Source organism: Cervus canadensis, chromosome 1, assembly GCF_019320065.1.
Source record: "Cervus canadensis isolate Bull #8, Minnesota chromosome 1, ASM1932006v1, whole genome shotgun sequence".
Taxonomy (NCBI): Eukaryota; Metazoa; Chordata; class Mammalia; order Artiodactyla; family Cervidae; genus Cervus; species Cervus canadensis.
The window spans coordinates 125,521,361-125,535,304 of NC_057386.1; the positions used below are offsets into that span (position 1 = coordinate 125,521,361).

At 42.1% G+C, this 13,944-nt stretch overlaps 1 protein-coding gene across 1 annotated transcript in view; it reads left to right on the forward strand.

Moving 5' to 3' along the window:
- Positions 1 to 13,944, forward strand: part of CCDC62 (coiled-coil domain containing 62) — a 37,701-nt gene that overhangs the window by 19,966 nt on the left and 3,791 nt on the right. The window contains exons 10-11 of the mRNA XM_043441768.1: positions 2,198 to 2,354; positions 5,356 to 5,478. Coding sequence (XP_043297703.1) covers positions 2,198 to 2,354; positions 5,356 to 5,478 — 280 coding nt within the window. The remainder of the gene's footprint in view (positions 1 to 2,197; positions 2,355 to 5,355; positions 5,479 to 13,944) is intronic.

Sequence of the window (13,944 nt, forward strand, 5' to 3'; positions counted from 1 at the left end):
TGCCAACTGTGAAATGAAAGCGGTGTTTGCAACAGACATTGCATTTGACACACCGCTTCCTCTTTTCATCACAGCGTAGGCTGTTGAGTTTTTGATTGCACAGAGACTGATTCCAGTGAGAAGTTTGTGCCTAGGACAGCATCTGAGGCAAAGGTTTTGCTTAACAACACAGTCAGTTGTCATGAGCTGAGCAAACATGTTTTATTTTAAAACAAATGGGGAGGTCACTTCACTGAGTAGAATGCTGCTCTGGGGCATTCCTCAGCCTGGATCCTTTTGAATCGATAAGCTGTTTCTTTCATGTCCAGATTACATTCCCTAGACCCCAGATAAGACATTCTCCTGGCCTGCATTGGCTTATTGATACATCCAACTGCTTTGGCCTTTGTGGTCAGTCTACATCTCCCAAACTTTCTTACTTTTCAAAATCATGCAAGAGAAAGAGTATTTGTATTTAACAAGCTGGTAACAGTTATTGGCCTTTTTTTTTTCAGTTTTATTGAGATATAACTGATGTAGAACACTGTCTAAATTTAAGATGTTTGCCATAACGATTTAACTACATCAGGAAATGATGACCACAGTAAGTTTAGTGAATATCCATCATCTTGTATAGATACAAAAGAAAAAAAAAATTATTGTTTCCTTGTGATGAGAACCCTTAGGATTTACCTTCTCAGCAATTTTCTTATATAGCCTACAGCAGTGTGAATTTTATTTAATCCTACTGTATGTGAAATCTCTAGTTCTTTTAGCTGTAAGTTTGTGCCTTTTGACCATTTCTATCTGACTATTTTTTATTAGTTATTTTATATTTTATTAGTTATTAGCAAATGCTGCTCATCCCACTGTCAGTTGCTGAATTCTGTAGTTAGTTGTGGGGCACTATGCTAACTTCTGCTATTATTAAAGAAAACCTTGCTCTTTGACCTTAAATTATAGAAAAATAAAGTTTCTATATTGAGAGCCTTATCTGAATCATCACATTGACTTTCATAGGACTTTATAGTTAAAAATTCCTTTTTGGAATTTTCATTGTTTGGGTTATCATTTGGCCTGAGTCACATAAAAATCATATACTGATTCTGTCAGTTGCAAAAGTTTTTTAAAAAATTGGTTGTTACACTAAATGTTACCTGTTCATATTTGGTTTTAATAAAAGATTGCCTTAAGTACTCGCAAATCCCAGTAGGGCACAACTTCCTGTTTTTCACTACTGAACAAAAACACGCATATATTAAGGGAAAATTTTGTGTTAGACAGTTTTAAGAGCACAGTGGACATACATTAAATTTAAGGCATGAAAGAAATTCAAAAGCAACTTCAGAGTTTTCTTTCCAGGCCCTTTTGACCTCCCTGGCTTAAAATAATTCAAGTGACTTATTGTTCCGCCAGCAGAGGCACATGCCAAGGCATCGCATGACAAATGCATGATTAAGTAGAAAAGATAATCATGTTTTCCCATTCTTCCTTAGATTATAAGAACTTGTGTGCTCACTTCATCATCTGACCAAAATGTTCTTCACACTTATACCTCCATTCCATTTGACAGCTAGGGGTGTATCTGTGGATGGAGAAGCCATAGCAGCCTGCCCTGACTGATCCAGAAGGTCCGTGGGAGAAGGAGGTTTCCAGGGCCTGTTTCCAGGCTCTGCTTTGAGGCCAGACTTTAATAACTTGCCCAGAAACTTAGCTACATGTGTCTGTTCTCTAATTACTGAGATCCTGTAGAAGAATTAAGGACCCATAATGGTGCCATTCAACTTTCACATAAGAACTTTTAAAAAACTATTAACAAAAATCAATCTCATGCCCAAAACCTAAAATCTACACGTTTAACCTTATACTGTATTAATTTTTTTCCCCTGTCTCTCTTGGATGATCCTATCCCTCAAGCCTCTTCTTTGCTGTTTTTTACCCAAGGTGTAGAGAGGAGGACAATTCTCTTTTCTGTAGTTACCCTTTAACAAAGAATTTTGTTTTCTTGCTGTGAAGGGTGCACATTAATTTATAATATCCTATATAAATATCCTATTTGAATCGATAACGTTCTATTCAAACTTGAGCTTCTTCATCAAAAAAGAAGAATCTCTCTTTTTTTTGTCCTGTTGAGATGCTTTTCAGTATAAGAGTACTGGTGTCATATGTTTGCTATTGTTTCAAGATGCCTGTTTTTGTTTGGTTTTATTATTCACAGTGAGCTGATTGCCATCCAGCAGTCCCACTGTTTGGGTTCTTCAAAATCTGCCTTAAGAGAGGACGAGAAGTTGACAGAGATAGAATCCTCTTTGGATAAAAACAACTCATCTAAGATTTTGTTAGTCAACAAAGATGCAGCCCTGCCCAGTGAAAAGGTTTGTATTTCGCTTAGAAATACTCAGCTTAGGGACTTCCCTGGTGGTCCAGTGGTTGGGACTTAGCTTTCTGATGCAGGGGGGTGTGGGCTTGATCCCTGGTCAGGGAGCTAAGACCCCACATGCCTCATGGCCAAAAAGCAAAGAACATAAGAAGAATATTGTAACAAATTCAATAAGGACTTTAAATATGGTCCATTTTTTTTTTTTAATCTTTAAAGAAAGAAAGAAATATCCAGCTTGTTCAAGCAAGATTTCCCCCCAGGCACTTTTAATTCTCCTGTAACAGTATTGTTAGTGTGCTTAATTTTGGCTGTTTTTCAGGTTTTATTTTAGCTATAGGACTTTACCTGCATTATTGAACTGAAGTCATAGTCACTTCCCTTCTTAAACATACTGTAGGTTAGCTTCAGGCAAAATGTCCCTCAGGCCCCCCAAGTGATTGCTGTATCTATTTTTAGTAAATAGTTTAAACACACAGAAAATGAAGAGTACAAGAAGCAACTGTGTACCTACATTCAGATTTAACATGTTTACATTTTGCTGTATTTGCTTTATTTTTCAAGTGTTAAAGAAATAGAATCTTACAGATAAAGAGTAAACTCCATGTGTCATTCTGCCCCATCCCCCCGCCGCCGCCTGCCCACCACCACCAGTTAACCACTACAGTGAAGTTGTGTCCACATTTGCTTTATGCTTTTATGTTTTTCATAAAAGTGTACACTTAAACATCACATACTGTTACTTTGTTTAAAATGTACATAAGTGTCTTTTGCAATGTGATTTTCCAGCTCTTTTTCCCAGTATTTTGTGACCCTCATCAGTGTTGACATTGTGGACCTAGCCTCTTCATTTTGATGGTTGCTCAATGTGCTGTCCAGGGATTGAATAAACTGTGGTCTGTTTGTTCCACCCCTACATGCAGGCAGTGAGGCTGTTTCTGTGTGGGCGTGTGTTTAGTCGCTCAGTCGTGTCCAACTCTTTTCGACCCCATGGACTATAGCTCGCCAAGCTCCTCTGTCCATGAAATTCTCCAGGCAAGAATACTGGAGTGGGGTGCCATTTCCTACTCCAGGGGATCTTCCCCACCCAGGGATAGAATCCACTTTTCCTGCGTCTCCTGCATTGGCAGGCAAATTCTTTATGACTGAGCCACTAGGGAAGCCCTGAGGTTGTTTCTACACTGTCACTATTGTGGATGAGCCAGTGTCTTTATCATGAACAGGCTCCTGATCACAGCTCTATCATAAAGAAAATTAGTTCAAGTAAACTTAGTCATTTTGGGGGTTATTTTGGGAAGATATCTGGCTTTGAAAGCATCTGATCTGAGTTCAAATCCCCGTTTTGCTTTGTCTTAGCTCAGTGACCTTAATACAGTTATTCAACTTCTTTGAGCCTCAGTTTCTTCACCTACAAATATATAATTAAAGCATCACAGTTGGGGCTTCCTTCATAGCTCAGACGATAAAGCATCTGCCTGCAATGCAGGAGACCTGGGTTTGATCCCTGGGTCGGGAAGATCCCCTGCAGAAGGAAATGGCAACCCACTCCAGTATCCTTGCCTGGAAAATCTCCTGGACAGACAAGCCTGGCAGGCTACAGTCCATGGGGTCGCAGAGTCAGACACACCTGAGCGACTAACGCACACACACAGCATCACAGTTCCTTGGTTTCAAGGGGATGTCATAGGGCTTGGCCACTAATGGGCGTTTTGATGAGTGTTGGTTCTCTTTGTTATGAATTGACGGTACCAAGTGTTGACTAGAATCAGGAGCATCTGGACCGTTCATTCACTGATGGCGGGAATGTAAATGGCAGAGCCACTTTGGAAAACACTTGGGTACTTTCTATTAAAAAACTGCTTAAAAAAAAAGTTAAATATATACCTACCATATGACCCAGCTCTTCTACTCCTGGAGAAATGGAAACATATGTCCACATAAATATTCAAGCAGCTTTATTTTCACTAGTTAAAAAAACCTGGGAACAACCTGAGTATGCTATGGAGGTGAATAGATAGACAGTGGTTTATCTATACAATAGAGTACTTCTCAGCAATAAAAAGGAAGGAACTATTTATACACATACAGCATGGGTGTACCCCAAGATAATTATGCTGAGATAAGAAGCCAGACAGACAAAAGTATGTAATGCATTTATATAAAGTTCTAGAAAATGCAAACTAATCTCCTGAGAGAGAAAGCAGATCAGTAGTTGTCTGGAAATGGGAAGGAGGGACTCTGAGAGGCAAGAATTCCCCAGGGACACAGGCATGATAAATGTGACCTGTATTCATCATGGGAATGATTTCATGGGTGTGTACACGTGCCAGAACTCACCAGATGTTCACTGAATTGTATAGTTAATTGTATGTTCACTGTGGAAAACTCACAGGTTGTACACAGGTTATATACTGTGAAAAACTTTTTACACAAAGTAGAAAATTAAACAAGAATGAACAAACTAAGGTGTATTTCCCCATATTTTTAAAAGCTAACAGAGGACTTCCCTGGCGGTTCAGTGGTTAAGACTCTGTGCTTCCGATGCAAAGGACCTAGGTTCGATCCCTGATCAGGGAACTAAGATCCTACATGCTCCATGGTATGACCAAAAAATAATAAATTAAACAATTTAAAAGCTAGCAAGCCTTCAGTGTTACAGTTGCATTTTGTAAGTGTTTTGACTTGGTAATTACAGCCTTGACAAGTTGATTTAAGAGAGGTAAACAACACCTACGATTCTTTTATCACATGGGTGTTACTTAATTAGTTGTAGTAAGTTCTGTTGAAGTCAAATTACCTAGTCAAATAGGTTTTAAGAAAGAACTGAAATTTGGTTCTTTTAGTATTTAGTGTTCTGCTTTGGGATGTAACAAACACCTAAAGTGAAAGAGCGAGTCATGAATAGTTGACGTTTGTGTCTGTTAGATTGTTCTTGTAGACATAAACGCTGGAACGTGTTTCTTGATTTCATCAGTGCTTGAATTGTGTTGTGTTCCCAGGATGATTTTTCCCCCACGAGTAAGCTGCAGCGTTTGCTGGCAGAATCCCGTCAGATGGTCACGGACCTGGAGCTGAGCACCCTGCTTCCCATCAGCTCTGAGAATCTCAGCGCCAGCAAAAGCGTACGTGCTTCCTTTTCTTTTGACCCCCCTGTAGTATCAACATTTTCCGTCATTGTGTGCCAGCATCACTTTCTGTTAGAATGACAGTGTCTTCATGTCGGGGGGAAGGGGTTAGCAGCCTGGGTTTAAGGAGGAACAGAATGTTGCCACAGATGTCACCACACCCAGACTTCCTCTTTCCAATTACCTGGGCACATGCACGTACATTCTGGGGGATTTTTAAAAGACATTTTATTATAGAAAATTTCAGGTACAGAAGTAGAAAGAATACTTCTAATCCCAGAGTTTCAGTAACCATCAGCTTTCTGCTGCCTTTGTTTCATCTTCCCCTATCCATCCCTGTTTTTTCCTGAAACATTTTAAAGCAAACCCTAGACATAATGTCAGGTTTCCCTGGCAGCTCAGTGGTAAAGAATCTGCCTGCCAATGCAGGAGATGCAAGAGACATCTTGCATCTAACATTCGATCCCTGGGTCGGGAAGATCCCCTGGAGTAGGAGATGGCAAGCCACTCTAGTATTCTTGCCTGGAAAATCCCATGGACAGAGGAGCCTGGTGGGTAGCTACAATCCGTGGGGTCACACAGAGTTGAACATGACTTAGCAAAAACAACAACAGACATCATGTCTTTTCACTCATATGTACTTCATTCTGTGGCTCTAACAGATAAGGACTTTTATCACACCCAGCCAAATTCACAGTAACTTCTTAGTATTGTCTAATGACTACTACACCACCTTAAGTTCTCCCCGTTTGTCTCAAAAGTATCTTTTTACTATTTGTTCAAATTAATACTCAACCAAGATCCATATTTTGCATTTGAATGAATCCCTAACGTCTCTCTTCGTCACTAACAGTTCCTTCTCCTTCCTTCCCTCCTTCTCTCCTTCCTTCCTCCTCTCTTCTTTCTGTTGTGTTTCGTTTTTTTTGTGTGTGTGTGTGTGTTTCGTTTTTTAAAAAATATTTATTTGTTTGACTGTGCTGGGTCTTAGTTGCAGCACGTGGGATCTTATTAGTTCCCCAACCAGAGATTAAACCTGGGCCCCCTCCATTGAGTGTAAAGTCTTAGCCATTAGACCACTAGAGAAGTCCCTTCTTTCTTTGTCTTTTGATGCCACTTATTTGTGGGAGAAGCACTGGGTCATGGTCCTGTAGATTTGCCCAGGGACTGAGATAGGCTTGATGACTCCGTCCTCACTGTTGCGTCACACATACCTCTAACCTCCAAATTCCTGTAAGCTAGTATTTCTATCTTGTGACTTGTTTAGACTTGGGTCAGTTTGGGTTCTCTTTGTTTGTTTTGGCGCTATGCCTTCGTGGGTGACACCTAGTCTGCTGCCTAGTGCATCATATCAGCAGGATCCTCATGTCCCGTTGCCCCACTTTTGGATGTCAGACTTAACGGGGAGGTTGTCAGCCTGAGGTTTTTTATTATAGAGTTTCCCTAAAGTTCACTTAGTGACTTTAGTGTTTCTTGATTGTTATGCTTTAGATCTGTTGTATTATTAGGAATTGCAAAATAGTCATTTTCTAAATCTATCAGTCTTTGGGGAGTCTGTCACACATTAATTCTAACTGCTTTCTCCGAGCACAGGAACGTTGCAATAGCAGTGATATGTTGCTTTGTAGATTTTATAGCCTGACATAAATAGTGAAAAGAACATTGAACTTGAAATCAGGACACTTGAGTCCCAGTTTCCCAATCTGTAAAATACAAGCTTGAGATGGGTGCTATAAGATTCCAGGTCCTTTAGTTGGATGTGCTGTGGACATAGATCAAGATACTTGAAAGCCATTGAGTTAAACATTTTTGTATCCTTGACCAAATAAAATTAAAAAGGTCTGCAAGACATTGAAATACCATTTGTTAAAAAAATTTTTTAATTTATTTTTGGCTGCACTGTGTCTTAGTTGCAGCAGGCAGGATCTTTGCTGTAGCAGACGGGATCTTTCATTTCAGCGCACCGGCTTCTCTCTAGTTGTGGCATGAAGGCTTAGGTGCCCTTCTGTCTGTGGGATTTTAGTTCCCCGACCAGGGACGGAAGCTGTGCCCCTTCATTGGGAGGTAGATTGTTTTTTTTAACTTTTTTACTTTGTATTGGGGTACAGCTGGTTAACAATGTTGTGATAATTTGAGGTGAACAGGGAAGGGACTCAGTCATACATACACATGTATCCATTTTCCCCAAACTCCCCTCCCATTCAGACTATGGAAGGTGGATTCTTACCACTGGACCACTAGGGAAATCCCTGAAATACCTCTTTTTTTTTTTAATCACTTATTTATTTATTTATGGCTGCGCTGGGTCTTCACTGCTGCACGTGGGGCTTTCTCTAGTTTTGGTGAGCGGGCGCTCCTCGTCGCAGTGGTTTCTCTTGTTGCAGAGCACAAGCCCTATGCACAGGCTCAGTAGCTGCACTGCACGAGCTTGGTTGCTCTGCAGCATGTGGGATCTCCTGCACTGGTAGGCAGATTCTTTACCACTGAGCCACCACGAAAGCCCGTAATGCCTACATGCAGGCATGCATGTGTGCGAAGTTGCTTTAGTCGTGTCCAACTGTTTGCAACTCACTGGACTATAGCCCACCAGGCTCCTCTGCCCATGAGATTCTTCAGACAAGAATGTTGGAAGGTTGCCATTCCCTTCTCCAGGGGATCTTCCCAACCCTGGGATCGAACCCACATCTCTTATGTCTCCTGCATTGGCAGGCGGGTTCTTTACCACTAGTGCCACCTGGGAAATGCTAGACTCAGTGGTAAAGAATCCACCTGCCGAGCAAGAGACATGGGTTCAATCCCTGGGTTGGGAAGATCCCCTGGAGGAGGAAATGGCAACCAACTCCAGCTCCCCTGCCTGGGAAATCCCATGGACAGAGGATCCTGGCGGGCTACAGTCCATGGGGTCAGAAAAGAATTGGAACTGACTTAGCGACTGAACAACCACCACCAACATCCCTCTCAAGATATAGAACATCTCCATCACCCCAGAAAGTTCCCTCATGGTCTTTGGAGGGAATCTTTCCCTCCCTCCACCCCAGGCAACTACTGATTTGACTTTTATCATTAGAGAATAGTTTTGCCTGTTCTAGAACTTCGTATAAATGCAGTGATACAGGTTGTACTATTATTTTATGACCAACCTAGACAGCATATTCGGAGAAGGCAATGGCACCCCACTCCAGTACTCTTGCCTGGAAAATCCCACGGATGGAGGAGCCTGGTGGGCTGCAGTCCATGGGGTCGCTACGAGTCGGACACAACTGAGCGACTTCACTTTCACTTTTCACTTTCATGCATTGGAGAAGGAAATGGCAACCCACTCCAGTGTTCTTGCCTGGAGAATCCCAGGGACGGGGGAGCCTGGTGGGCTGCCGTCTATGGGGTCACACAGAGTCGGACACAACTGAAGGGACTTAGCAGCAGCAGCAGCATCAGACAGCATGTTAAAAAGCAGAGACATTACCTTACCAACAAAGGTCCGTCTAGTCAAAGCTATGGTTTTTCCAGGAGTCATGTATGGATGTGAGAGTTGAACTATAAAGAAAGCCGAGCACCGAAGAATTGATGCTTTTAAACTGTGGTGTTACAGAAAAGACTCTTGAGAGTCCCTTGGACTGCAAGGAGATCCAAGCAGTCCATCCTAAAGGAAATCAGTTCTGAACATTCATTGGAAGGACTGATGCCGAAGCTGAAACTCCAATACTTGTGGCCACCTGATGTGAAGAACTGACTCATTGGAAAAGGTCCCTGATGCTGGGAAAGATTGAAGTTGGGAAGAGAAGGGGATGACACAGGATGAGATGGTTGGATGGCATCACCGACTCAATGGACGTGAGTTTGAGCAAGCTCCGGGAGTTGGTGATGGACAGGGAGGCCTGGCATGCTGCAGTCCATGGGGTCGAAAGGAGTCGGACAGGACTAAGCAACCGAAGTAACTGACTGACTGACAGGTTGTACTCCTTATCTAGCTTCTTTCAGTATAATTATTTTGAGATTCATACATGTTGCTGTTTATCAGTATTTCACTCTTTTTTTATTGCTGATTAGCATTCCATTGTATGAAAAGACCACAGTTTGTTTGTTTGCCTGTTGATGGGCTATCTGGGTTGTTTTCAGTTTTGGACTATCATAAGTAAAGCTGTGAACATTTCACACACACAAGCCTTTTTTTAAATGGACATATCTCTTCATTTCTCTAAGGGTAAATACCTGGAAGTAGAATTGCTAGTTATAGCATTTAAATTTTTAATAAACTGCCAAGTCATTTTTCAGAGTGGTTGGTACCATTTTACGTCCCTCCCAGCCCTGTATGAAAGACCTAGGTTCTCCACAGCCTCACACAACTGTGATTTTTTTTTTAAATTATGGCTGCACTGGGTCTTCATTGCTGCTCATGGGCTTTCTCTAGTTGTGGTGAGTAGGGGGCTAACCTCTCTGTTTGTGGGGTGCTGGCTTATTGCGGTGGTTTCTCTTGTTGCAGAGCAGAGGCTCTTGTGTACTGGCTCAGTAGTTGAGGCTCAGTAGTAGTTCCTCCATAGCATATGGAGTCCTCCCGGACCCAGCAATCAAATCGTTGTCCCCTGCTTTGGAAGGCAGAGTGTTAACCACTGGACCACCAGGGAGTCCCTGGCCTCAGTTTTGTCAGTCCGTTTGATTTTAGCCATTCTACTATATTTGACATAGCATCTCACTGCCATTGACTAGTTTTCATTTTCCTGATAACCTAACGACAGGCATCTTCATGTGCTCGTTGGCCCTTCAGGTGTCTTCCCCTTCTCCTATGTACTCTGCTTTCCCAGCATCTCTAGAATCGGTGAATCAGTTCAGTTCATTTAAGTCGCTCAGTCGTGTCCAACTCTTTGTGACCCCATGAACCACAGCACGCCAGGCCTCCCTGTCCATCACCAACTCCTGGAGTCTACTCAAACTCATGTCCATCGAGTCGGTGATGCCATCCAGCCATCTCATCCTCTGTCATCCCCTTCTCTTCCTGCCCCCAATTCCTCCCAGCAGCAGGGTCTTTTCCAGTGAGTCAACTCTTCGCATGAGGTGGCCAAAGTATTGGAGTTTCAGCTTCAGCATCAGTCCTTCCAATGAACACCCAGGACTGAGCTCCTTTAGGATGGACTGGTTGGATCTCCTTGCAGTCCAAGGGACTCTCAAGAGTCTTCTCCAACACCACAGTTCAAAAGCATCCATTCTTTGGCACTCAGCTTTCTTCACTGTCCAACTCTCATATCCATACCATGGACCACTAGAAACCATAGCCTTGACTAGACGGAGCCTTTGTGGCCAAAGTGATGTCTTCTGCTTTCAATATGCTACTTAGGTTGGGCATAACTTTCCTTACCAAGGAGTAAGAGTCTTTTGAATTTCAATACTGCACTCACCATCTCTGCAGCTGATTTTGGAGCCCCAAAAAATAAGGTCTGACACTGTTTACAATGTTTCCTCATCTATTTCCCATGAAGTGATGGGACCAGATGCCATGATCTTAGTTTTCTGAATGTTGAGCTTTAAGCCAACTTTTTCACTCTCCTCTTCCAATTTCATCAAGAGGCTCTTTAGTTCTTCTTCACTTTCTGCCATAAGGGTGGTGTCATCTGCATATCTGAGGTTATTGATATTTCTCCCGGCAATCTTGATTCCAGCTTGTGCTTCTTCCAGCCCAGCATTTCTCATGATGTACTCTACATATAAGTTAAATAAGCAGGGTGACAATATACAGCCTTGACATACTCCTTTTCCTATCCAGTCTGTTGTTCCATGTCTGGTTCTAACTGTTGCTTCTTGACCTGCATACAGATTCTCAGCAGACAGGTAAGATAGTCTGGTATTCCCATCTCTTGAAGAATTTTCAACAGTTTATTGTGATTCACACAGTCCAAGGCTTTTGTAGAGTCCATAAAGCAGAAATAGGTATTTTTGTGGAACTCTCTTGCTTTTTCAATGATCCAGTGGATGTTGGCAATTTGATCTCTGGTTCCTCTGCCTTTTCTAAAACCAGCTGAACATCTGGAAGTTCATGGTTCATGTATTGCTGAAGCCTGGTTGGAGAATTTTGAGCATTACTTTACTAGTATGTGAGATGAGTGTAATCGTGCGGTAGTTTGAGCATTCTTTGGGCATTGCCTTCTTGGGATTGGAATGAAAACTGACCTTTTCCAGTCCTGTGGCCACTGCTGAGTTTTCCAAATTTGCTGGCATATTGAGTGCAGCACTTTCATAGCATCATCTTTCAGGATTTGAAATAGCTCAACTGGCATTCCATCACCTCCACTAGAATCAGTGAATAATACATTGGAAAATATATGACATCTGAAGGCAGTATTTTTGCCAACTAAATGATTATCTGATTCTAGCTGTGGGCTGTTAAGCAAGAGATTTAATCACTTTCCCTCTCCTGTGAAAGGAATGTTGCGATGAGATCGCTCTTCTGGATCTTTCCAGCTCAAAAATTCTTTTAAACCAAGTTTTCAGTAACCGTTTCACTAACCTGAAGTGTCTTTAAGTCCTTTGCCCATTTTAAATATGAGTTGTTGGTATTTCCTAGGAAGATTTTTTTTCTTGACAAAATCTTTGCAGCATCAGTGAAGTTGTTTACTTACATTGGGATAGAACATTTTTAAGTATTAGTGAGAGTTTTTAAAGTTTTTAACAGCATTTATTGAGGTATAGTTCACCTATCCACAACCTTCCCCCATGTAGAAGTGTACAATTCACTGGTTTAGTATATTTACAAAGTTGTGCAACCGTCACCATGATCCAGCTTTAGAACATTTTCATCATTCCAGAAGAACCTTGCACCCACTGGCAGTTACTCCCCATTTTACTTCCCCTCTGCTTCAGGCTGATGTTCATCTACTTTCTGTCCTCGCGGATTTGTTGGGCAGAGATTTTTCATCAGGGTTTGTTGAATAGAATTTAGAAGATCCTAAATTTTCATGGGGGGAGTAAAAATTACACATCAGGTTATTTTTGTGAATCTCTAATTGAAATAGAGCACTTCCTTCAGTTATGAATATAGGAAACAAGCCATCATCGTACCTGCTACTTAAGATTTTGTCATTTGTAGAAATAACAAATAATTCCTACCACATTGCAGTTATTACTGGTATCTTGAAATATCATTTACACTAAGTACTGTGTCAGAATTACAGACCATTAGGCCTGCTGCTAGACTTTATTATTTAATGCACTAATAAAGAAGGCTATATACTATTGTATCACAATCTTATTTAGTATTTTGATAACCACAGCTACAGCTGCCATAATGCAACGTATGGGTTCCTAACAATCGCCACACAACGCAAAACTGCACAACAAAAACCTTACAGTTTATGGGGAAAATGGGATTTGGAGCAGAGCCTCAAAACCTTTATCAGTGACACTCTTTAAAAGGACACTTTAAAGGTCATTTAAATGGTAGGACAGCTTTATGCATGTTAAAGAGTTAAGAAACACACAAATATTGCCATAAATGTGGCACTTTACCCTGAAAAAGCCCTGAAGTTTGCAGGTAGAATTGGGTGTCGGAGAGGTTGCAGTCTGTGACTCACTGGAAAGTGGTAGCAGTAGGTGTGGCTGTGTTTCGTGACACCCCCAGGGCGAGAGCTGGTAGATGCTGGAGGGGTCTGGAGGTGGGGGTGGGTGTATTCCTACATGACCCAGCCCAGTTCACCTAGGGTTTCTTGTGGACAAAAATTGTGCATTAACAAACACAGACAACTCTGGTCATTCTTGAATATATCAGATGAGCTGGAACAAATTTGTGTTTTCAAAACAAGTGTCATAGCAGAACCGACTATACTTCAGAATCATCCTTCTGACAGCTTCTACTCACCCTCATGGCCTCAGGTTCTTCTCTTAACCTCCTCTTTGGGGTTTCGTGTTAATTCCTAAGATGTAAGCAGGAGCGGGTCCCTCACTTTTGTCCTCATAGCACCGCTGGGGTGTGTGTGTGTGTGTGTGTGTGTGTGTGTGTGTGTCAGAGTGCGTGTGCGTGCATGTGTCAGAGTGCGTGTGCGTGCGTGTGTGTGTCAGAGTGCGTGTGCGTGTGTGTGAGAGTGCGTGTGTGTGTGTGTGAGAGTGCGTGTGTGTGTCAGAGTGCATGTGTGTGTGTGTGTGTGTGTGTGTGTGTGTGTGTGTGTGTGAGAGTGCGTGTCTCAGCACATGACAGCTGGGAACATCCATGGACCTCTGCTCCCGCTTTAGCACCTTTAGGAGCCTCCATCACTCATCCTAGCCCCAACCCCCCGGTGTAGCACAGGCCATACCTGCTACAGAGTATGCCTGGTAAATACTGTGAATGGAGCTGATAGGAGAGTTCAGGAAGAATGCAGAAGGGTGACCACAGGTATAGACGGAAAAAATGCTACAGCTATTCAAGTTTGGTGAAAACTTGGTTTAAGAGAATTTTTGAGCTGGCAAGATCCAGAAGAGAGATCTCATCACATCCACTCCTTT